The 25,168-nt window shown below is 50.1% G+C and overlaps 1 protein-coding gene across 2 annotated transcripts in view; it reads right to left on the reverse strand.

Moving 5' to 3' along the window:
• CUNH6orf118 (chromosome unknown C6orf118 homolog) overlaps positions 1 to 19,655 on the reverse strand; it is a 52,116-nt gene extending 32,461 nt beyond the window's left edge. Inside the window, exons 1-3 of one of the 2 annotated variants that reach the window (XM_073671425.1) lie at positions 19,544 to 19,655; positions 3,838 to 4,525; positions 3,343 to 3,465 (exon numbers count right to left, since the gene is read on the reverse strand). In XM_073671425.1, coding sequence (XP_073527526.1) covers positions 3,343 to 3,465; positions 3,838 to 4,473 — 759 coding nt within the window. In that variant the 5' untranslated portion in view covers positions 4,474 to 4,525; positions 19,544 to 19,655. Of the gene's footprint in view, positions 1 to 3,342; positions 3,466 to 3,837; positions 4,526 to 19,337; positions 19,458 to 19,543 lie in introns of those variants that run through there. The other variant, XM_073671424.1, reaches the window with a different exon arrangement.
• Positions 19,656 to 25,168: the final 5,513 nt, after the last annotated feature.

The raw sequence follows: 25,168 nt of genomic DNA on the forward strand, positions 1-25,168 counted from the left end.
AACCAAAGCACAATCACAGTAGACAGTAACTAAATGTTTGGTACAGGTAAATCCACAAATAGTAGAATTTCTTAAAACAAAATTGCCAGGGTATGATAAGGCCATCTAGTGGGCAAATAGTATAATGGCAAAATAGTATTCAGAGAGATATAATGCTAAGGGTATGTAACATATAAAAGTTAGACTAAAGATAGAATATAAGACCACTATATACAGCTCTGGCCAAAATTAAGAGACCACTGAACAGTTTTCTATTGGAAAGCATGGAAAGACTGGTGGAAAGCATGCCAACAAACATGAAAGCTGTGATTAAAAATCATGGTTAGTCCACCAAATATTGATTTCTGAACTGCTCCTGAGGTAAAACATGAGTAATTTGAGGTCTGAAAGCACTGTTTCTTTTTTAGTATTTTGATGCTTTATCATTTGCTGCAAATAAATCCGAAATTTTTGGCTTTGAATTTCGGAGACATGTTGTGATTAGTTTATAGACTAAAACAACAATGTACATTTTACTCAAAAATATACCTATAAAGAGGAAAATCAGAGAAACTGAAAATTTTGCAGTGGTCTCTTAAAGAAGTTGTGCACGACTTAAGATTACCTGCCCCCCCCCAATGTATCGCCCCGTGGCCCTCAACACTTTTTGTAAATTCTTTCCGTTGCAGATAATGCCTGTGAGTGGCGCTATTGGTGGCATCACAGGCATCACGTGACCCCGCGCTGACGTTACGACAAGTGAGGTGTGACTCAGCGCTGGGGTCCCCGCGGTGGCTGCTGGGTTGTGGGCGGGGTTACCCCCTGTGTCACACCCGGCATCCCCGCGCGCTTTCCTCCCAATGAATGGGGAGAGGCAGAGCGCCCGGTGGATGCCGGGTGTGACGCTGAGGGGTAACCCCGCACACAATCTGGCATCCACCGTGGAACCAGGAAGAAAAAGACCCCCGGCTGCTGCCAGAACTTGTCGTGACATCAGTGGATGTTAGAGCCGGCTGCAGCCGGGGGTCACGTGATGCCTGTGAGCGGCCAGTGATAGCGCTGCTCACAGGCATTATCTGCAATGGCAGGTGTTTACAAAAAGTCTTAGGGGCCCCGGGGGGATACACTGGAGTGGGTAATCTAAAGTAGTGGACAACCCCTTTAATTTTTGCCAGAGCTGTATATCTCAATGGAGGGTGCTCTTATTAGAAATTTTATCATAATGCCAATACAGCTACAGACAAATAGATGAGCGAATGTATGCTACACAAGAATGGCTGCTACTTATGCACAACTAATAGCTAAGGTGCAAAAGGTAGATATACATATAGAGATATGAGGTAGTAAGCAATAAAGTGCACGTGTAGCAGGTGTAGAGATCAGATCCACAATGTGAGTAGTAGAGCCAAACTAATGCAAGAAACTGAATTGTTACAGCATATATGAATAATGAAGAGCATAGAGAGGATACCTGTGAGATAGTGTGTCTGCGAAGGCAAGGCAACGAGCCCTGACGCGTGTTTCGCAGTCGCTTCTTTCTGGGGTCATGGGTATCAAATGATAGTAGTGCGATCTTTAAATAGAGATGTCACAGCTGTTTGGCTGATTGACATTGGATGTGGTCAGACATGGGCCAGAAGCGGCGGTTCCAACGTCATCGGTCCCAGCCCACCTCCGACGTGTCAGAGGGTGGGAGGAGAGGACGACATTTGAGGGACGCGTTCCAACGGCAACCAAACCCAGCTGGCCGCAGCCAGCGCACACTGCAGAGACAGAAGGGGGTAGTTTGTTAGAGGCGGTTCTCAATAGTGAATGAATGGGAGTGAGTGTAGTGAGGAAGTGGAAGAAAGTGAAGGTGAGCAAATAAAAAGAATGAATGTGTGAAAAGGTATGTGTTACAGTGAAATAAGTGGGGCATAGATCCCAATAAAGGGACGATAGCTGAATGTAAATGAAAACCAAGTCATGCACACACTAAAATGTGGATGTATGGATCAGTGGATGTAATGTTACGTAAATATAAATAAGTGTCAAGCCATGCATTTACATGGATTTACAGTAGATGCATGGATAGAAAATTAATTAAATATAAAAAGATAAAGAGATATAAGTATGGTCATCAAACCAACTACATAAATAAAGTAGCGATGTTGTTGGTGCCAAATAAATATGCCACAGTTCATGTAAGTGATCAAGGCAAAAAATATATATATAGGAGTTAAAGGGGTTGTCCAGTACTTGTACTTTAGGTTACCCCACCAATGTATCTCCCCGGGGCCCCTAAGGATTTTTGTACTTAGCTTACGTTGCAGATACTGCCTGTGAGCAGCGCTACCGCTGACCGCTCACAGGCATCACATGATCCCCGGCTGCAGTCGGTTCTGACATCCGCTGATGTCATGACAAGTGCTGGCAGCAGCCGGGGGTCTTTTTCTTCCTGGTTCCACGGTGGATGCTGGGTGTGTGGACGGGGTTACCCCCGCACGTCACACCTGGCATCCACCGCGCTCTCTGCCTCTCCCCATCCATTGGGAAAGTGCGCAGTGGATGCTGGGTGTGACGCGGGGGGTAACCCCACCCACAACACAGCAGCCACCGCGGGGACCCCAGCGCTGAGTCACACCTCACTTGTCGTGACGTCAGCGCAGTCACGTGATGCCTGTGAGCGGCCAAGGATAGCGCCGCTCACAGGCATATAAAGCAACGTAAGGTATTTGCAAAACTCCTTAGGGGCCTCAGGGGGATACATTGGGGGGGGGTAATATAAAGTAATGGACAACTTCTTTAATATTATTATAATTATTATACACAGAGGGGCAAATCCCAATATAAGCGAGTCTTCTGCAGTAGAGAGGGCATGGTTGCATTGCCGCACAGAGTTGTACAGCAATGTACAAATGCCTGTGATATAGGAATGTGCCACAATTCCTTAGACTCACCAGGAAACAACAAGAAACATGATAAGTTATGAATAAACGTCCATGTTGTGGAAAAAAGGGTTTCCTATCTAGTATATTTGGGACATTTTTGGTCAGTAATTGCAAAGTGAGCTGCCTGCAGCGGATCTTGATGATTTGCCCAAGTGCATCGAGCATGGCAGAACATTCCTCAGACAACCGTTAATAACTGCACTGATAGCAAGCCATAACATGTAAGTGCATGTATTTCTGGCATTGGTGCTCCTACTCTATACTGAATAAATCCACTTGTTTTGAAAATGTAATCTCCATTTTCATCATTTACATATCATTAACAAGTCTATCAATCCTCTGATTTCCACAACTTTTCCAGCTTGCTGTTACAATTTCAGTACTGAGGAATGTATAATTTTGTAAAGCTAAAATGTTATATTATCATACTTAACTTAATTTCTTTTAGAATACTTCCAAACATAGAAGAATCCTTGCAGATTTTTTCGAATGTTTCACTGAAGATTTGTAGACGAGCAAAATGAGGAGGCCTAATGTGGGCAATGTTCATAAGTTTCTAAAACATCAACAAAAAAGAAACAATTATATATGTCAGAGCTTTAAAGGGAACCTGTCACTAAATTCATTCCGAATGGACCATGGGCAGCTTGAATCAGTCCCACCTGCGAAACTGCAGCCAAGTACGGTATATTTTACTCTGAAAAGCTGCGGCATTTCAGAGTAAACATAGGTAACATAGGGAGACACCTGTGTAGTCCAGAGAGGGCCACCGCCGGCTTCTCCCTGCCCTCCTCCAGTTGATTGACGGGTCTCTCCATATGTACACACATGGGAATAGCACACAGGTTCCCTTTAACAATCATGATTAAGAAGGGGCAACGACAGGCCTTTTATTGGAGCCTCATTTTCTTTATGATCATGCTCATACCTTGGTTAGCTTCTTCTCATCTCTTTCAACGGTCATGTTCTTGTACAAGTCTTTTGACATGTCTTTCTTTTGAAGAATCTCTCTGTCAAGCTGTAAGAACATACTGAACTGGTCGGATTTTGTGAGACCAGTGACGTAAGCTGGAAGAAATTGACATTGCTTCCTTTTATCCCGCGATGTCTGCGGTCCCTCAAACTTCAGTACTTTTAATTCTGGCAGTTTCAGCTCATTATTCTTTGGTGGTGAATTATTAAAATCGTTTTGTTCTGGATTTTGTAGACATGCTGTTTGGGACTGAGTGTCTAAAACTGAATTTTGTGTGTTTATTGGTGTATATAGGCCAGATAGTTTTATGACTGGAGAACCTTCACAACTGGCCTTGACCACAGGATCCCTCTTAACAAAGTTAGTCTTGAGTGGAGCGTTTCTAAAGGGATCTTTCATTTTCTTAACCTTTTCGTAGCGCGGAACTTGTATTTTCCCACTTTTCCAGAAACCCTTCTCTTCTAGAACCAGTGGCTTGTAAAAATGATTATGATTAAGATGTCCAGCTGTATAATCCCAAGTATCTTTCTTATTAGCTTGTTCTGTGCCATCCAAAAGTGCATCAAGGGGTAGGATTCGGGCCTCTTGCATTGTTTTTAACAGTTTCTGAATCAATATTCTGCTAAACCATGCACCACCAGGCCTGAAAACAAGGACACACTGTTTAGTCTGGATTTGGGGCAGGTACCTGCAGCTACAGATTATCAGGGCTATTAATTATTCTATACCAAAACAATGAGGCATCTTTTTCAATATTGTCTAAGTTTTAAAGCATGTAAACTTAACCCTTTAAGTACCAGGGAATTTTTGGATTGTTTTACTTTCGTTTTTTCCTCACCTTCATTCGAGTGCCATGACTTTTTTTATTTTTCCGCCAACATTGATGTCTGCAGGCAAGTCGTAACTTTGAATGTCACCATTCATTTTACCATATAACGTACTGAAACATGGGAAAAAAAATATCCAAGAGGGATGAGATGGTGAAATAAAATTCTGACGTTATCTTTTGGGTTTTGTTTTTACGTCGTTCATTGTGCAGTACAAGAAGCCTGGAAACCTGATTGTCCACGTCAGTCCAATTATGACGATAAAAAAACATGTTGCTTTTTTTTTTTAATGATGAAAAAAAGTTCAGAATATTGCAAAAAAATGTTTTTTGCTTTATGTCACCATTTTACAAGACACGTAACAATTTTATTTTTTCTGTTGAAGGGGCTAAGTAGAGGATTGTTTTTTGCATGATGAGCTAATGTTTTTATTGATACCTCTTTCGTGCACATACGATGCTTTGATAACTTATTACATTTTTTTAAAGGGGTTGAGGGGTTTTTAGGGAAATGACTAATGTTGAGCGAGCACTAAAATGCTCGGGTGCTCGAAGCTCGGGCCGAGCTCACTGTGATACTCGGGTGCTCGACCCGAGCAACGAGCCCAATGTTAGTCTATGGGAGACTCGAGCATTTTTGCGGTGGCACCCCCGGCAGTCTTTTAAAAGCCTAACAAGTGCCCAAAACGATAGTGACAGTGCTCAAATGACATGGGGACAGCATGGGGATCGCCCCAGGAAGCATTTCTGACCCCCAGGTCACTGCTGTCAACAACGTGGTCAGAGGTATTAAGCCACTTTTACAGGCTCACAATAAAACGAAAGTGAAACTTTTTTCCTGTGAAATATGTTAAGGAACATCCTTTCCAGGGAAAAGACTTGTGTATAAGTTAAAATAAATGACCAAAAACAAAAATACTCCTCCACACCTTTGGCTATGTTCACAGGTAGCATTTTTTATGCGTTTTTGCACTTTTGTATTGCTTTCAACTATGACAAATGCATTCACCGGGAAATGTCATTTTAACATTTTACAACCTTATCTGGCCATGTGCTGTGTGACACATGCATAAAGTGCTGAAAAGACATGGGAACAGCATGGGGAATACCCCTGGAAGCATCTCTGACTCCCAGGTCACTGTCTAAAAGTGTGCCCATCATAAGTGATCCTTGCCGCATCAGAAGATGCAGACTTGCAACTATCCCCATACAAGTTCTAGTCCCAGGGCAGTGTTCAATTGTACCTCCCCCATTCCTTGCAATACAAGCGCAAGTATGCAGCCTGCCACCCACCCACCCCCAGGCTGCAATACCATACTGCTTGCTTGCTTGAACTTGAAATTGGGCCTTTTAGGCATGTGGAGGCGGAATCTGGCCACCACGTCATGGCTGTGTTGGCGGCCTGGAATCCATACTCAGTCCCCAGCCGCCCGGCGGCCGGGTGTCCATACTCAGTCCCCAGCCGCCCCGCGGCCGAGTGTCCACACGGTCCCCAGCCGCCTGGGGGCAGTCGGGTGTCCATAAATGGTCCCCAGCCGCCCCCATTTCTCCTTGGAACATCCCCCCACACATTTTTCTTAGCCCCGCCTGCTTTAGGCAGCATTGGACGAGCCCACCAGAGAACCAGACTCCTCCGGTGGGCCCTGACTTCTCCATCGGTGGAGTTGAGAGTGCCAAGGTGAGGAGCATGATGATGATGACAGAAGTTAGCATCAGCTATGTTTTCTTTTAATGCAAGTGTAAGTGTGCAGCCTGCCACCCACCCACCCCCAGACTGCAATTCATACTGCTAGCTTGCACTTGAAATGGGGCCTTTTAGTTTAGAGGAGGCCGAAGCTGGCCACTACCTCATGGCTGCTTCGGCAGCGAGGTATCCATACTCAGTCCCCAGCCGCCCCTATTTGTCCTGGTGTGCCTTATACATAAGATTAAGCGCGTATACCAAAACATTACCTGTGCCCTCCCCAGTGCATTTAGTGGGAAGGAGAGCCTATTCCGCTGTAGTGTGTGCATGCCAAACCCCTGTTCATGGTACATGCGAAGATGCCTCCCACCTTGCACCTGTCGTTGCAGACTTGCAACTATCCCCATTCAAGTCCTTGTCCCAGGGCAGTGTTCATTTGTACCTCTCCCATTCCTTGCAATGCAAGCGCAAGTATGCAGCCTGCCACCCACCCACCCCCAGGCTGCAATACCATATTGCTTGCTTGCTTGCACTTTAAATTGGGCCTTTTAGGCATGTGGAGGCGGAATCTGGCCACCACGCCATGGTTGTGTCGGCGGCCTGGCATCCATACTCAGTCCCCAGCCGCCTGGTCGCCGGGTGTCCCCGCTTGCTCCCCAGCCTCCAGGGGGTGGCCGGGTGTCCATACTCGGTCCCCAGCCACCCCTATTTGTACCGGTAACCTATCCCACACTTTTCTTAGCCTGGCCTGCTTTAGGGCAGCATTGGCCGAGCCCACCGGACTATCAGACTCCTCCGGTGGGCCCTGGCTTCTCCATCAGGGGAGTTGAGAGTGCCAAGGTGAGGAGCATGATGAGGATATAGAAGTTAGCATCTGCTTTGTTTGGTTGTAATGCAAGCGCATGTATGTAGTAGCGGCTAGGCCTGAGGAGGTCAGCGTTTTGGCGCATATCCTACCTCCTCCGAGGATTGCTGGATGTTTTCCTGCTACTATCCAAGTTCTATGACTCCCGTTAAAACAAAGCTTCAGGTGATAAATGATGGATGAGGTAGTGGCAAAGGAGAAAGAGCAGGAGGAACAGAGACCATTCACATCAATATCAGGCCAGTCAACCAGATATGTCTTGTAGGATATGTTTCTGTAACAAAAGGAGCGGTTCGGCTACACAGTTATAGGGCATACAGTGAGTGCAATGCCTACCAAAAATTTCGAAGCACTCCAATGCCCCTTGGAAATGACATGGAGGTCAGAGGGCGTTAACTAAACCTTTTTTTCCATTTATAGCAACTGGGTCTCCTGTGCATTGTTGGCCTAAGCAGTGAATGGAATGCTTTCCAAAAATTATGAGGTACTGCAATGCCCCTTACAAGAGCCATGTGTGGCACCCCAGGGGTCTGGTCACCACAGTAATAGAGATTACGTCGGAGAGCAAGTGGGAGGTTTCCTGGTCAGGATCCCTTAAACATGCAACAACCTCCTGCCCCAGTCCTGGGAGAGGAGAATTCTGCCCTTATAAACTGGATCTGGGGTGGGGTTGAGTGAGTCAGAGAACAGAGAACAGTCAGAGTCAGAGTGAGAGCAAGGGAAAGTAACAGCAAGGAGCTCTGTAGGAGCTAGGAGCTAAAGACCAGGGGCTGGAAGCTGAGCAGAGCTCGCCCTGGCAGAAGACAATAGGAACCGGACACAGGAGTCCGAAGCTGTGAGGACTTATATATCCAGCAGCAGAAACCAGCCGGCAGGGGATTTCAGGTCCTCTGGCCATAGAAGCCCGGAGGCTCAGTCACAAGCAAGAGACCAGCACCGCCGTCGTGGAGCGGAGGCTAACAGAAGGCCCCAAGTCACCAGCCATACGGGTGAGCACTACACGGTACACTCAGGGACGTGGGCTACTTCTACCCGCTTACAGCAAGGTAGCCAGGAAGAGTGCAGACAGACGGGGAGGCCTACAACTCCATCTGGCCAGGGGAACTCCTGCTTGCTCACAGACTGACCATGCCTCTTATGCTAGCCAGTACTCCCGGGAGGGTCTACCTTATAATCATCAGTAAAGACCCTGAACTGCACTGCAAAGACTCTGAGTCATTCCTGCTGCGCTCGTGCACCATCACCCCCATCATCCACACTCACTGCCCTGAGGCTATACTCTTCCCGAGGGGAGTTATCCCATTTTATGCTGCGCACACAACACCAGCCTCAGCGGTCTGCCTCGCAGCGGTGGTACTCCCTGACCGCAATTCACGGGTGGCGCAGTCGGACAATTAACCTCAAAACCTAAGAAAGATTGCCACTGGTTTGACCAGCCTGAGCCACGGGACCGGGTCACCGCCACGGAGACTATAGACCCCAGAGACCCGGCACCAGGTATCCCACACACGTGTACACACGGCCCAGGGGGCGCGTCACATGCAGTACAGCATATTACAAACATAAGTCCCATTATTGGGGAGTGGGTGTCCCATAGTATTTGCTTATGCCTTGCAAGCAAAAGCTGCCAAAAATTAGGACGGAGCAACTTGCAATGCCCCTTACAAGAGCCATGCAGTACAGCATATTACAAACATAAGTCCCATTATTGGGGAGTGGGTCTCCCATAGTATTTGCTTATGCTTTCCCAGCAAAAGCTGCCAAAAATTAGGACGGAGCAACTTGCAATGCCCCTTACAAGAGCCATGCAGTACAGCATATTACAAACATAAGTCCCATTATTGGGGAGTGGGTCTCCCATAGTATTTGCTTATGCTTTCCCAGCAAAAGCTGCCAAAAATTAGGACGGAGCAACTTGCAATGCCCCTTACAAGAGCCATGCAGTACAGCATATTACAAACATAAGTCCCATTATTGGGGAGTGGGTGTCCCATGGTATTTGCTTATGCTTTCCCAGCAAAAGCTGCCAAAAATTAGGACGGAAGAACTTGCAATGCTGGCACCCTGGTGGTATAGTGGTGGTGGAGGCTGAGGATAAGGAGAAGAAGATTAAACAGCCGAAACGAGGAAGCGTATACCCATGTGTGGGTGTGAAGCGGTGCATGTGAATACACCTCCCGAAATAACACAGTGGATTTGACTTTATGTTACTCTGCTGTCATTTGGTGGTGATGAGAAGTCTGGCCCAATCCAGCCCTTGTTCATTTTGATAAGGGTCAGCTTGTCAGCATTGTCAGTTGACAGGCGAGTGCGCTTATCAGTTATAATTCCCCCAGCGGCACTAAAAACATGCTCCGATAACACGCTAGCGGCAGGGCAGGCCAGGACCTCCAAGGCGTACAGAGCGAGTTCATTCCAAGTGTCCAGCTTGGATACCCAATAATTAAAATGCAAAGAGGAATCACGGAGGACGCTGGTACGATCGGCAAGGTACTCCCTCACCATCTTTTGAAACTTTCCACTCCTTGTGAGAGTACCCCGCGCCTCAGGGCCTGTAAACTGGGCGGGTGTCAGAAAACTGTCCCAGAACGTTGACAGTGTTCCCCTGCCTCTGCTAGATTGGAGTTGCATCTCTCTCGCCTGTACGCCTTGGTTGGGCAACGAACTGTGACCTCTGCCGCTAGCGTGTTCAGATGGGAATTTTTTTAAGAGTTCTGCAGCAAGGGCCTTCTGGTATTGCCCCATTTTTGTAGACCTCTCCACCTCAGGAATAAGAGAGTGAAAGTTCTCCTTGTAGCGGGGGTCTACAAGTGTCACCAACCAGTAATGACTGTCACCCAACATTTTGACAACGCGAGGGTCACGGTTAAGGCAGCGTAACATAAAGTCAGCCATGCGTGCCAGACTGGTAACGGGCAAGATTTCCGTGTTCTCACCAAGACGACGACTGACCATGCTCTCCTCCTCCTCCTCTTCCTCCTCCCCCCTGTCCTCAGGCCACCCACGCTGAACCGACGGTATGACACTTGTACAGGTACTACCGTCTACAACGCATGATAGCAGCTCCTGTTCTTCCTCCTCCTCCTCCTCCTCCTCCTCCTCTCCCTCATTGTCCCCCAATGCACGTTGGGATGAGATGAGGCTGGGCTGTGTGTAATCGCCCGCTACGGCTTCTTGATCCATCTCATCATACTCTGGCTGCAATGCCTCCTCTTTAATTCTCTGCAGAGAGCGTTGCAAAAGACAGACAAGTGGGATGCTGACACTAATGATGGCGTCATCGCCACTCACCATCTTGGTGGCCTCCTCAAAGTTTGTCAGGATGGTACATATGTCAGACATCCAGGTCCACTCCTGAGGTCTTATGTGTGGAGTCTGACCTGCATATCGACGGCCTTGTTGCAGCTGGTACTCCACAACTGCTCTCTTTTGCTCACAAATCCTTTGCAACATGTGGAGGGTAGAGTTCCAACGTGTGAGGACATCACACACCAGTCGGTGTGCCGGAAGCTGCAAACGCTGCTGCAACACAGCAAGGGCGGCGGAAGCTGTAGCCGACTTGCGAAAATGAGCTGACAGGCGGCGTACTTTCACGAGCAGATCTGGCAACTCGGGGTACGATTTAAGAAACCGCTGAACCACGAGGTTAAGCACATGAGCCAGGCATGGTACGTGTGTGATCTCACCTCGCCTCAGAGCCGCCACCAGGTTACGGCCATTGTCACACACGACCATGCCGGGATGTAGGTTCAGCGGTCTCAGCCACAGATCTGCCTGCTCTTTCACAGCTGTCCACAACTCACAAGCAGTGTGAGGTTTATCACCTAAGCTTATGAGTTTCAGCACAGCCTGTTGCCGCTTGGCGGAGGCAGTACTGCAATGCTTCCAGCTTGTAACTGATGTGGTGATATCTGAGATGGAGGCTGAACATGAGGAGGAGGATGCGCAGGAGCTGTACACTGTGGGGGCAACTCTGACTGACATAGGGCTCGCAATCCTCGGTGTGGGGAGGATGTGTTCCGTCCCAAGGTCCGACTGGGTCCCGGCTTCCACTATGTTTACCCAGTGTGCCGTCAGAGAGATGTACCGTACCTGGCCACAAGCACTTGTCCACGTGTCCGTTGTCAGGTGGACTCTCCCAGTAACTGCGTTGTTGAGGGCACGGCAGATGGTTTGGGACACGTGCTTGTGTAGTGCGGGGATGGCACACCGGGCAAAATAGTGTCGGCTGGGGACCGAGTACCGAGGGACGGCCACCGCCATAAGATTGCGGAAGGATTCCGTCTCCACCAGCCTAAAAGGCAGCATTTCCAATGCAAGCAGTCGTGAAATGTGCGAATTTAGGACTGTGGCCTGTGGGGCGTTAGCTGCGAATTTCCGCTTTCGTTCAAAGGTCTGGGATATGGACAATTGAACGCTGCGGTGGGACATGGACGTGGACGTTGATGCTGTTTCTTGAGAAACTGCCATAACAAGTGAAGACTGAGAGGAGGGGGCATCTTTACATGCAGTATGGACAGGGGATTGCCTTGCACACACAACAGGGGGTTCTATTGCACGCACAACAGTGGAAGAAGCAATGGTGACACCCGCTGACACTGGTCGTGGACCCTGGGTTTCGCCCCACAAAGTCGGGTGCTTTGCTGCCATGTGCCTGATCATGCTGGTGGTGGTCAGGCTGGTAGTTTTGTCACCCCTGCTGATGCTGGCATGGCAGGTGGAACATATGGCCTTTTTGGGGTTATCAGCAGAGTCTTTAAAAAAATTCCAGACTCTGGAAGACCTACCGCTTGTACTGGCAACGTCCCTCGTGTTGGTGTTACGGGGAACGGTTGCCTGCCTTCTGTCTGCGGCCACCACACTGCTTCTTCCTGCCTGTTGGGGTATTCTGCCTCCCTCCCCCTGTGTGCTGCTGGCCTCACTCTGCATGTCCTCCTTCCACGTTGGGTCAGTTACTAGATCATCCACCACCTCCTCCTCTTCCACTTGCGCACCACGATCCTCCTCCTCACTTCCTGGCAATTGTGTCTCGTCATCGTCCACCTCTTGTGACAGATTGCCAACGTCGACTTCCTGTGGCCGTGGCTGTTCAAATATTTGGGCATCGCAACATGGGATCTCCTCTTCCACCACTTCAAGCGTATCAGGCGAGGGGCCCAAATATGGAAATGGACCAGTGAACAGCTCTTCAGAGTGTCCAAGTGTGGGATCACTTGCTGTCTGATAACACTCGGCATGGTGGGAGGAAGGAGCATCAGGGTGAGGAGGAGTATGCGGTCGAGACTCACGGCTACTAAGAGTTGACCGTGTGGAAGACAGACCGGAGGTGGTGGTGCCCAGGTAACTGGAAGTATTGTCTGCTATCCAATTAATAACCTGTTCACACTGATCAGTTCTCAATACTGGTGTTGTTCTGTGCTTCCCTAGTAATTCGGTCAAGAAGTGGGAGCGAGAAGATGTGGCTGTTGGTTGTGGCACATTTTCAACTTGGCCACGGCCCCGTCCTCTGCACGAACCATCACCAGAACATCCACTTCCACGTCCCTTGCCACGCGCCTTGCCCATTGTAAATGAAGTAAAATAGCTTACACTTGCACTATCAATGGAAAAAGGGTAATAAAGAGTAGATTAGAACCGTGGAAGAGGAAAACCACAGTTATTGTTTACTGGGGTATACCACACTTTTTTAAATAGAGATATTTGCGGCTGAACAGTGAGCGACACACTCAAACTGCTTTTGTTTTAGATACCAAAGGCCCAAAACTGGATAGTACAGCGATTTGACCCGTGGAACAGCGAAACCACACTGGGATGTCGGGCCTACACAAGACTATTTTCAACAGATATATTTTTGTGTCACAACAGTCAGGAGACACTACTGTTTTTCTTTACGGAAAAAACTACCAAAACCTGAATAATAGAGATTTTTTACCGTGGAACAGCAAAACCACAGTTATAATTTACTGGTGTATACCAGGCTTTTTAAAATATATATATACTGTATTTGCGGCTGAACAGTGAGCGACACACTCAAACTGTTTTTTTTAGATACAAATGGCCCAAAAGTGGATAATACAGAGGTTTGTACCGTGGAACTGCAAAACCACACTTGTATTTCTCGGGCCTACACCAGACTATTTTCAACAGATATATTTGTGTCTGAAAAATCAGGGAGACACTATTATTATTTTTATACAGCAAAACATGCCAAAAACAGGATAATAGAGATGCTTTACCGTGGAACATCAAAACCACAGTAATAATTTACTGGTGTATACCAGGCTTTTTAAAATATATATATATTTGCGGCTGAACAGTGAGCGACACACGCAAACTGTTTTTTTTTAGATACAAATGGTCCATAGAACTGCAAAACCACACTTCTATTTCTCTGGCCTACACCAGACTATTTTCAACAGATATATTTGTGTCTGAAAAATCAGAGGCACACTTTTTTTTTTTTTTGGGGGGGGGGGGGGCACCAAAAGATTAATAAGATGGGTATTTGTACATTGTGAAGGAGGAAAAAAAAAAAGAGGATTTAGATAAAAAAAAAGGATTTTTCCTGGCCCCCGGGACCTGGAGCTAAGTCCAGCAATTTCAGCAACAGGAGCAGCACACAGGACTGTAATGCAGCGTTTGCTGGTATAACCACTGCGTCTCCTATACAGCCTGCCTGCCTGCCTGCCTGATATCTGGGATGGATATTAGTCCTGAGAAGGACTGTTTGTTTGATCTGGCAGCCTTTACAGACCCTACACTAACTATTTTGCAGGATACATCTCTCCCTAAATCAGCAGCGCTGTCCCTACACTGTCTGATCCGGAGCGACTGTGTCCAAGATGGCGGCGCCCGGTTTTAAATACTCGAGGTGACGCTGTGCGGCCAGCCAATCACTGTAATGCCCACAAACAACATGGCTGCGGCATTACAGTGACTGGCTGGCAATCCCTGCATGTTCATTGGCTCTGTAAAGAGTGCCAAACATGCAGGACGGAGACCCGAGCTCCCGCCCAAGTAACCCGGAAATGCTCGGTGCTCGCCGAACATCCCGAGTAGCGTGATGCTCGGGCGAGTACCGAGCAGTGTCGAGCATGTTCACTGAACACTAGAAATGACGAAACAAAAACGCTTAATTTTGGCGGTTTGATTTTTTTTTTTTTTCTTTATGACTTTTACTAATCGGGTTCATTAATTCCATATTTTAATAGATCGGATAGACTTACATTGAGCAGTGACTTTTGTCTCACCCAGCAAACACTGGAATGATCGGGCAGGTCACAACCTGCAGAAGACCTGGAGCTAATAAAAGCTGATTGGTGGGGATGCAGGGTGTCACCGATCTCATACTGATGATCTATCCTATGGATAAGTCATCAATACAGTACGAGCAAAAAACCCCTTTAAAGTGGTATTGTCTACAGGGCTGATGTCACGTTTTCACCGCTGCAGCCAGTCAGTGAGAAAAGAGGCTCAGCCAGAGTTGATAACACGAGCTCAGTGATTGGATGTCATGGCATAGCGCTCCGCCCAGTGTTATTCTATGGGGCAGCTCAGATCTGAGATTATTTTCTCATGATGATTCGGCATGAGAGAACAATCAGAGCATTCTGCGATTGGCAGGGAGACTCGGCTCACTCGTGCCCATACAAGTCTATGGGTGTGTGTGAAACATCGGACTGCACTCAGATGTCATCACAGTGCAGTTCGATATACGCAGAGTCATGTCATGGAGGAGATGGAGAAATTACTTTCTCCATCTCCTCCACACCTATGCTGCGATTCTCTCATGAGAGAAGATCGGAGCACCGAGCACTGACACTCGGCTCCAGCTCTCAGCAGAGCAGGAGCCGAGTGTCATTAGCATATCGCATACAAAGCTCTCGCCACGGATGCCATATGCTGCTGTGATTCCAGCCTAAAACAGTTATTTCATTGTTTAAAATAATTATAATTCATCATAAATATTTAGATGAGGAAATCAGAACATTTGCCAAAAGAATCATCAAAACCGCTTTTTCTGGCCCCAATATAAAAAAAAAATAATATATAAGTAAAATAAATAAAATATAAGTATTGTCAAATGACACCAATAAAAACTAGAACCAACATAAAATATAATAATTCTCCTATAAGGCTATGTACACTCTACTTTTGCAGAGTCTCTGGAGCGGAAACGAAGTGATAATTCTCCAAATGCTCCTCAAGAACTCAAACACCACAAAAATTTGGGAGTTTTCACTCCAAAAACTCAGTAAAAAGACTGCGCACATTTCGAAAAGTAAAAAAAGGGACAAGAAACCTCTCTGTACATATTGTAGATAGGAGTGTGTAGAAAAATAATACACTGCTCAAAAAAATAAAGGGAATACTCAAATAACACATCCTAGATCTGAATGAATGAAATATTCTCATTGAATACTTTGTTCTGTACAAAGTTGAATGTGCTGACAACAAAATCACACAAAAATCATCAATGGAAATCAAATTTATTAACCAATGGAGGCCTGGATTTGGAGACACCCCCAAAATTAAAGTGGAAAAACACACTACGCGCTGATCCAACTTTGATGTAATGTCCTTAAAACAAGTCAAAATGAGGCTCAACATTGTGTGTGGCCTCCACGTGCCTGTATGACCTCCCTACAACAACTGGGCATGCTCCTGATGAGGTTGCGGATGGTCTCCTGTGGGATCTCCTCCCAGACCTGGACTAAGGCATCCGCCAACTCCTGGACAGTCTGTGGTGCAACTGTTGGTGGATGGAGCGAGACATGATGTCCCAGATGTGCTCAATCGGATTCAGGTCTGGGGAACGGGTGGGCCAGTCCATAGCTTCAATGCCTTCATCTTGCAGGAACCGCTGACACACTCCAGCCATATGAGGTCTGGCATTGTCCTGCATTAAGAGGAACCCAGGGCCAACCGCACCAGCATATGGTCTCACAAGGGGTCTGAGGATCTCATCTCGGTACCTAATGGCAGTCAGGCTACCTCTGGCGAGCACATGGAGGGCTGTGCGGCCCTCCAAAGAAATGCCACCCCACACCATTACTGACCCACTACCAAACCGGTCATGCTCAAGGATGTTGCAGGCAGCAGATCGCTCTCCACAGCGTCTCCAGACTCTGTCACGTCTGTCACATGTGCTCAGTATGAACCTGCTTTCATCTGTGAAGAACACAGGGCGCCAGTGGCGACTTTGCCAATCCTGGTGTTCTGTGGCAAATGCCAAGCGTCCTGTACGATGTTGGGCTGTGAGCACAACCCCCATCTGTGGACGTCGAGCCCTCATACCACCCTCATGGAGTCGGTTTCTAACCGTTTGTGCAGACACATGCACATTTGTGGCCTGCTGGAGGTCATTTTGCAGGGCTCTGGCAGTGCTCCTCCTGTTCTTCCTTGCACAAAGGCGGAGGTAGCGGTCCTGCTGCTGGGTTGTTGCCCTCCTACGGCCCCCTCCACGTCTCCTGGTGTACTGGCCTGTCTCCTGGTAGCGCCTCCAGTCTCTGGACACTAAGCTGACAGACACAGCAAACCTTCTTGCCACAGCTCGCATTGATGTGCCATCCAGGATGAGCTGCACTACCTGAGCAACTTCTGTGGGTTGTAGAGTCCATCTCATGCTACCACGAGTGTGAAAGCACAACCAACATTCAAAAGTGACCAAAACATCAGCCAAAAAGCATTGGTACTGAGATGTGGTCTGTGGTCCCCACCTGCAGAACCACTCCTTTATTGAGGGTGTCTTGATAATTGCCAATAATTTCCATCTATTGTCTATTCCATTTGCACAACAGCATGTGACATTGATTGTCAATCAGTGTTGCTTCCTAAGTGGACAGTTTGATTTCACAGAAGTTTGATTCACTTGGAGTTATATTGTGTTGTTTAAGTGTTTCCTTTATTTTTTGAGCAGTGTATATGCACATTTAGATTAGTATATACCAGTGACGTGTGTGTATATATGTGTATATATGTATATATATATATATATATATATATATATATATATATATATATATATATATATATATATATATATATATACACACACAGTGTGTTTTCAGCAAAATGACGATGGGCAGCGCGGTGCTCCTGCGCCGTACTCCTCCCCCAGCAGAACAGGACACAGCAGCGCTGGAGCACAGGGAAGAAAGGTGAGTATAAGTGTTTATTTGTTTGTGCAGCGTGAAAGGGATGAGGGGTACCATACATACCAGGATTGGGTGATGAGGGGGCCACACATACCAGGATTGGGGGATGACGGGGCCACACATACCAGGATTGGGGGATGACGGGGCCACACATACCAGGATTGGGGGATGAGAAAGCCATGCATACCAGGATTGGGGGATGAGGGGGCCATACATACCAGGATTGGGGGATAGGGGCTGCCATGCATACCAGGATTGGGGGATGAGGGGTGCCATGCATACCAGGATTGGGATGAGGGGTGCCATGTATATCAAATTTGAAATGAGGGGTGCCATGCATACCAGGATTGGGGATGGTGAGGTGCCATGCATACCAGGATTGAGGATGGTGGGGTGCCATGCATACCAGGATTGGGGGAAGAGGGGTGCCATGCATACCAGGATTGAGGATGGTGAGGTGCCATGCATACCAGGATTGGGGATGGTGGGGTGCCATGCATACCAGGATTGGGGATGGTGGGGTGCCATGCATACCAGGATTGAGGATGGTGGGGTGCCATGCATACCAGGATTGGTGGAAGAGGGGTGCCATGCATACCAGGATTGAGGGGCGAAGGGTGCCATGCATACCAGGATTGAGGATGGTGGGGTGCCATGCATACCAGGATTGGGGATGGTGGGGTGCCATGCATACCAGGATTGAGGATGGTGGGGTGCCATGCATACCAGGATTGGGGGAAGAGGGGTGCCATGCATACCAGGATTGAGGATGGTGAGGTGCCATGCATACCAGGATTGGGGATGGTGGGGTGCCATGCATACCAGGATTGGGGATGGTGGGGTGCCATGCATACCAGGATTGAGGATGGTGGGGTGCCATGCATACCAGGATTGGGGGAAGAGGGGTGCCATGCATACCAGGATTGAGGGGCGAAGGGTGCCATGCATACCAGGATTGAGGATGGTGGGGTGCCATGCATACCAGGATTGGGGATGGTGGGGTGCCATACATACCAGGATTGAGGATGGTGGGGTGCCATGCATACCAGGATTGGGGGAAGAGAGGTGCCATGCATACCAGGATTGAGGGGCGAAGGGTGCCATGCATACCAGGATTGGGGATGGTGGGGTGCCATACATACCAGGATTGAGGATGGTGGGGTGCCATGCATACCAGGATTGGGGATGGTGGGGTGCCATACATACCAGGATTGAGGATGGTGGGGTGCCATGCATACCAGGATTGAGGGGTGAAGGGTGCCATGCATACCAGGATTGAGGGGTGAGGGGTACCATGCATACCAGGGGTGAGGGGTACCATGCATACCAGGGGTGAGGGTTACCATGCATACCAGGATTGGGGGATGAGGGGTACCATGCATACCAGGATAGGGATCTGGGGGGGCATGCATACCAGGATTCGGATGAGGAGCACTATGTATACCAGGATAGGGATGAGGGGTGCCATGCATACCAGGATTGGGGGATGAGGGGTACCATGCATACCAGGATAGGGATCTGGGGGGGGCATGCATACCAGGATTCGGATGAGGAGCACTATGTATACCAGGATAGGGATGAGGCGTGCCATGCATACCAGGATAGAGATGAGGGCAGCACATAACAGGATGGGGGAACAGGATAGGGGCAGCACAAATACCAGGAGGGAGCAGCACAAATACCAGCATGGGAGACCATAGACCAATAAAAATGCTCGCCATCCGGGTGGAGAAAGGGTTCAATAGCTAGTATATATATATATATATATATATATATATATATATATATATATATATACATACACACACATACACATATATATATTACACACACACACTCCCCCCACATATACCTATCTATATAAAGATTATATATATATGCACATAGATATACAGAAAAACGTACAGCAAAGCATTTACTCACATGTAGGTGTATAGTATATGTATATATTTTATATACACATATGTACATGTAATTTTTTTCTGGGGGGGCGGGGGTAATTGTCCGGTGCATTCTATCAAACTGATAAGCAGCCCCCCGGTGACCGTGGTGGTAGGTGAGGTCTGTGTGTGGCATGTGGCCACACACCGGCAGGACCACTCTCCTAAGCCAGTCGGGACCGCACTTACTATGTTGATCTCCTTAGAAGAAATCACTGGCGACGCCACTAAATTCACCACTTCCTTCGGCTTCCCGGCGCTCTGCGTGGTTGTCATGGTGACGAGGTAAACACAACCGGGAAGTGCAGTCCCGCTGCCGCTGATCTGTCCTTGCTTATTGACCATTTTACTGTAGGTCCTGGAATATGGGGGTGTCCGCATCACAGCAGTAAATGTGATGTATGTGATGTATGGAGTTACGGGAACGGCTGGAAAAGAATGAACTTCTGCTGTCATATCCATTTTCACCAGCAGGGGGAGCATTGTGATTAGCCCAGAATAGAAACTTGCTATCCTGTAACTTCACATCACAGACCCCCCACACAACAAATCCTCATTTATCCCCCCCCCCCTGCCACCACAACACAGACCCCCCACACAACAGATCGTCCGTCACCGCACCACAGACACCCCCACACAAAAATTTGCCGCCCCCCACCTCCCCTGCCACCACACCACAGACCCCCATCACACAACAGGTTCCCCCCTGACACCACAGGCCCCCACCACACCACACCACATGTCTTCCCCTGACACTACACCACAGGCCCCCACCACACAACAGGTCCACCTCCTGACACCACACCACAGGTCCCCCCCCCCTGATACCACACCACAGGTCACCTCCCCCCCCCCCTGATACCACAGGCCCCCACCACACAACAGGTCCCCCACATGACACCACACCACAGGCCTCCACCACACAACAGGTCCTCCCCTGACACTACACCACAGGCCCCCACCACACAACAGGTCCTCCCCTAACACTACACCACAGGCCCCCACTACACAACAGGTCCACCTCCTGACACCATACCACAGGTCCCCCCCCCTGATACCACAGGCCCCCACCACACAACAGGTCTCCCACATGACACCACACCACAGGTCCTCCCCTGACACTACACCACAGGCCCCCACCACACAACAGGTCCTCCCCTAACACTACACCACAGGCCCCCACTACACAACAGGTCCACCTCCTGACACCACACCACAGCCCCCCCCCCCCCGACACCACACCACTGGCCTCTGACGCGCCCCCTGGGCCATATTCTTTATGGGAATATCCGGAGCCGGATCAGATGGGGGTTGTAGTCTCCGAGTGGCTGTGACCCGGTCCGTGCCCAGGGTGTCAAACTCAGTTGTATGTGGCAGTCCTACAGATGTTACTAAGTTCTTAATGTCGACTACGCCACCCGTTGTGTTGCGGTCACTGTGGCCGCCGCTGCAGCAGGGTCCGCTGAGGCTGGTGGTGTAGGTGCAGCTTTGGTGATATAACCCCCAACGGGTGGGGTATAGCCTCAGGGGGATCAGGTGCAGAGGATGGGAGTTGTAGTGATGCAGTGTAGACGGCAATCAGAGACAGAGTCGGGTTATGCAGTTTAGGATGTTTACTCACTGCTGATGTTCTGGTCACTCCAGCTTCGAGTGACCTCCCGAGCCGTGCTGCGTCCACCAGGTCCTGGATTCAGCCAACTCCCAAATAAGTCCGGAGCGTGACCCTGAGCTCTCCTTCTGTCCTTTCTCTGGCCGTCCCCACTATTGATCCACCCAGGTCCAGCTCCCTCGGGCCTTCTGTTGGGAGACCCTTGGCCTCGGGTTCCCTGACCCTCCACGTGGTATGCCTTCGTGGTGGATGTGGTGGGTGACCGTGGCAAACGCTGCCCACGGTCTCCGGTCTCTGGCTGGGGAGTGTTTTTGCCCCCACCAGCTTGGGTTCCGGTACCCTGTGCCGACTCTTCACCCGGGGATTTAGTTTGGGGTCTTGGAGTCCTTTTCTTCTGTTTCCCCCTCTGGGTCTCTTTCTCTCCTCTCTCACTCTGGGTCTCTCTTCTCCTCAGCTCGCTGACTTTCTCTCTGCAACTGACCCTGTTCTTAGTTGGTGCCCACCTTATATACACCCTCTATGTGTGAGCTCAGGTGACCAGCACCCAATGAGCTCCTATCTTTACCCAGGCTGCTCCCCCTATCTGCCCCTACACTACTTGGGATGTACCACCCCCCTCCCACTCCAGCCAGGAACAGACTCGGTCGTACCTGCACATTTCTAAGTGGGAGTAACGTCGGCCTGTTCCTCGGAAATGGGATGTATGTAGTGCATGCAGCCTACCGAGCCCAGTCCCACACTCCATCCTTACCCGGGAGTGGAATATCACACCTCTGGGTTGAGGTGCAATACCCCTGTAGCAGCCGAATCCTCAGGGTGCTACATTCCCCCCTGGTAAATCACAGCACGTCCTCGGGCTGTAAGACAAAAACATCACATAACATGCAAAATTTTTCATAAACATATAAAATATATAAAACATTATATATATAAAACTTTTCAGATAAAACATTCTCGTCGCCTCTGGCTCCTCCTCCGGTCACTGTGCAACGTGTGACCGGGTACAGTGCGACAGTCTTTCTAGAAAACCGGTTTTCCTATAAAACCGGTAGGGGGCGCTTTAGGAAGCGCAACTATATACAAGGGACAGTGTGGCCGCTCTCAGTCCTCGGCCAGGTAAGGAGGGAAAAGGAATGGCTGCTCACAGTCCTCAGCCTGTGGGATTAAGGGTAAACGGGTGAACAGTTCACATCAGCTGGTCCCAACGGGGACTATATTTGCAGTAACAGTTTCTTTATACCCCGATCGGGTAACTATTTACAGCACCTGCTCCGCTGTACTCAACAACGTCTTCCTCCTGCTCCTTCTTTGGGGATCTCAGCTTCAGACCCGTCCGGATCCTCTTGCTCTTCCTCCTCACATCGCAGCTCCTCCTCTGTCAGGCGATGCACATGGAGGGCGTAAGGTCCTTTGGCACACTTGTGCCGGGTAAAGGTGACCTCGTCCCCGATATAAAGGTCACGACCTCTGTGCCCCTCCGGCAGATGGGACTCCACATCTCTGCGCGTGACAAAGACGTCGCCGGGGGTGTTGTTGTCTCTGATGAAGCCCCACCTATGCTGCAGGTTAAACTTTATTACAGTCCCGGTGGTGCGGGGACTGTGCGCTGCACGGGGGTCCCTCCTGGTTCGGCTCTTCTGCTCGGCGCTCCTTATTTGGGCCTGTTGTTCCCGGACCCGCCTCTCTCTCCGCTCCCTCGCAAACTCCTCGAGCTGCTGTCGGCAACACTCAGCACGCTCCGCTGCAGCTGCCCTGGTTTCCTGAGTGAACCCCATTAGGTCTTCTCCGGTGGGGTCCCACTCAAATTGGGTCTCTTCAAGCGGGGGCGAGATCCTTATCACGGGCTTCGGAGCCGGAATCAGGGGTGCACACATGGCCCCAACTCTCCTCTGGTGCTCCAGTTCATAATACCTCTGGGGCCAGATGAAAGGCTGCCCGTCCGGCCACGTGTGCTGGGCAAACAAGTCCTCTCCCAGACGCGGCACCCTTGGTTTTACGGGTGCGGGCGCGGTGGTGGTGGCGCCCGGGTTGCCCAGGCCTTGCGGCCAGGCCTGGGGCACCTGGAAGGTGAAGGGCACCGTTAGGACGGCGGCGCCCTGGGCTGCCTGGCCTTGCGGCCAGGCCGGAGGCTCCGCGGAGGTAGGGGGCGCTGTTGGTGCTGCGACGCCCGGGAATTCTAGGCCCTGCGACCAGGCTGGTGTTACTTCCTGTTTTGCCACGCTCGGGGTCGTTGCGCATGGCGTCACAGGGGTCGCGGCGGCGGCTTCCGGTTGGGGCCTAGTCTGCGTCGGTGACATGGCGTTTTCGGGCACAGCAGGGGGACTTTCGGGCTCTGCGACGGGGAGCTGGGGCAGGTAAGCGGTGTCCCGGTTTGGGGTATAGACGTCCCCTTTACCTGCCTCCATGCGTTCGGCTCCCTTCTCGGCGCCGTCTCCGGCCTTGGGTCCTCCCGCGCCGTCCTCAGAGGCGGTCTGTCTCCTCATCTTGGCTGGCGTGCTCCGGGTCTTGGTTTGCTGGGCCATCTCTCGGCTCCACTCCGCCAATGTCTCTCGCTGTACCCGGGCCATCCTCCGTGCGAGGCCCTCCAGGGCAGTCTGTGCACACTCCCGGTCTCGGGGGAGCTGTGCAAGGACCTCCACTAGGCCTAGTGGGGTCGTGGTTTCCAGCAGGCTCCTGACCAACGGGTCGGTGCTGCTCTGCTCTTCTTCCAGCAGGCTCCTGGCCAGCGGGCCGGTGCTGCTCTGCTCTCTCGCCATCTCCGGGTGAGCTTCTCTGCTACTCTTCTCCAGGCTTCCTGCCTCCGGGTGCGCTCGCTCCAGACTGCTCCAGGCGGCACCCATCTTCGTTCTTTTCTTTCGTCTCCTCCCACTTCGAGGGCGGTCCCGGGGCCACTGGGTGACTGTCAGCTCCAGGGGCGGTTCTTTCACGCTGACAGACACCTCTAGCATCACAGTCTCTGTTGGTGGGGGCGGTTTCCACTTTTGGCGCCATTTTCGGTCCTGGCCCACGATGGGAGGTGGCCTCTCGCCACCCTCTGGCACGCCCATAATGGCGTCCGCTCTGGCAAGGCGGGAAATCCTTGGAAATGGCGGGAACCGCTTCCCAGTGGCGGGAAACTCTGCAGATGGCGGGAAAAAGCTGTTAATGGCGGACAACCGGCGGGAATCGACTGGTGATGGGGTCCGATGGCGGGGACCCTCCGGAACCGGCAGGAGACTTCTTCTTGAGGTAAACTTGCACTTTCCTTCAGGCACGCAGTACCCGGGTGTTGCGGGCACGTAATCCTGCCGACTACGCCAAAGTTGACGCGCCCCCTGGGCCATATTCTTTATGGGAATATCCGGAGCCGGATCAGATGGGGGTTGTAGTCTCCGAGTGGCTGTGACCCGGTCCGTGCCCAGGGTGTCAAACTCAGTTGTATGTGGCAGTCCTACAGATGTTACTAAGTTCTTAATGTCGACTACGCCACCCGTTGTGTTGCGGTCACTGTGGCCGCCGCTGCAGCAGGGTCCGCTGAGGCTGGTGGTGTAGGTGCAGCTTTGGTGATATAACCCCCAACGGGTGGGGTATAGCCTCAGGGGGATCAGGTGCAGAGGATGGGAGTTGTAGTGATGCAGTGTAGACGGCAATCAGAGACAGAGTCGGGTTATGCAGTTTAGGATGTTTACTCACTGCTGATGTTCTGGTCACTCCAGCTTCGAGTGACCTCCCGAGCCGTGCTGCGTCCACCAGGTCCTGGATTCAGCCAACTCCCAAATAAGTCCGGAGCGTGACCCTGAGCTCTCCTTCTGTCCTTTCTCTGGCCGTCCCCACTATTGATCCACCCAGGTCCAGCTCCCTCGGGCCTTCTGTTGGGAGACCCTTGGCCTCGGGTTCCCTGACCCTCCACGTGGTATGCCTTCGTGGTGGATGTGGTGGGTGACCGTGGCAAACGCTGCCCACGGTCTCCGGTCTCTGGCTGGGGAGTGTTTTTGCCCCCACCAGCTTGGGTTCCGGTACCCTGTGCCGACTCTTCACCCGGGGATTTAGTTTGGGGTCTTGGAGTCCTTTTCTTCTGTTTCCCCCTCTGGGTCTCTTTCTCTCCTCTCTCACTCTGGGTCTCTCTTCTCCTCAGCTCGCTGACTTTCTCTCTGCAACTGACCCTGTTCTTAGTTGGTGCCCACCTTATATACACCCTCTATGTGTGAGCTCAGGTGACCAGCACC

This window comes from Phyllobates terribilis, unplaced genomic scaffold, assembly GCF_046119375.1.
Source record: "Phyllobates terribilis strain yellow unplaced genomic scaffold, ASM4611937v1 Scaffold_3__8_contigs__length_932513732, whole genome shotgun sequence".
NCBI lineage: Eukaryota > Metazoa > Chordata > Amphibia > Anura > Dendrobatidae > Phyllobates > Phyllobates terribilis.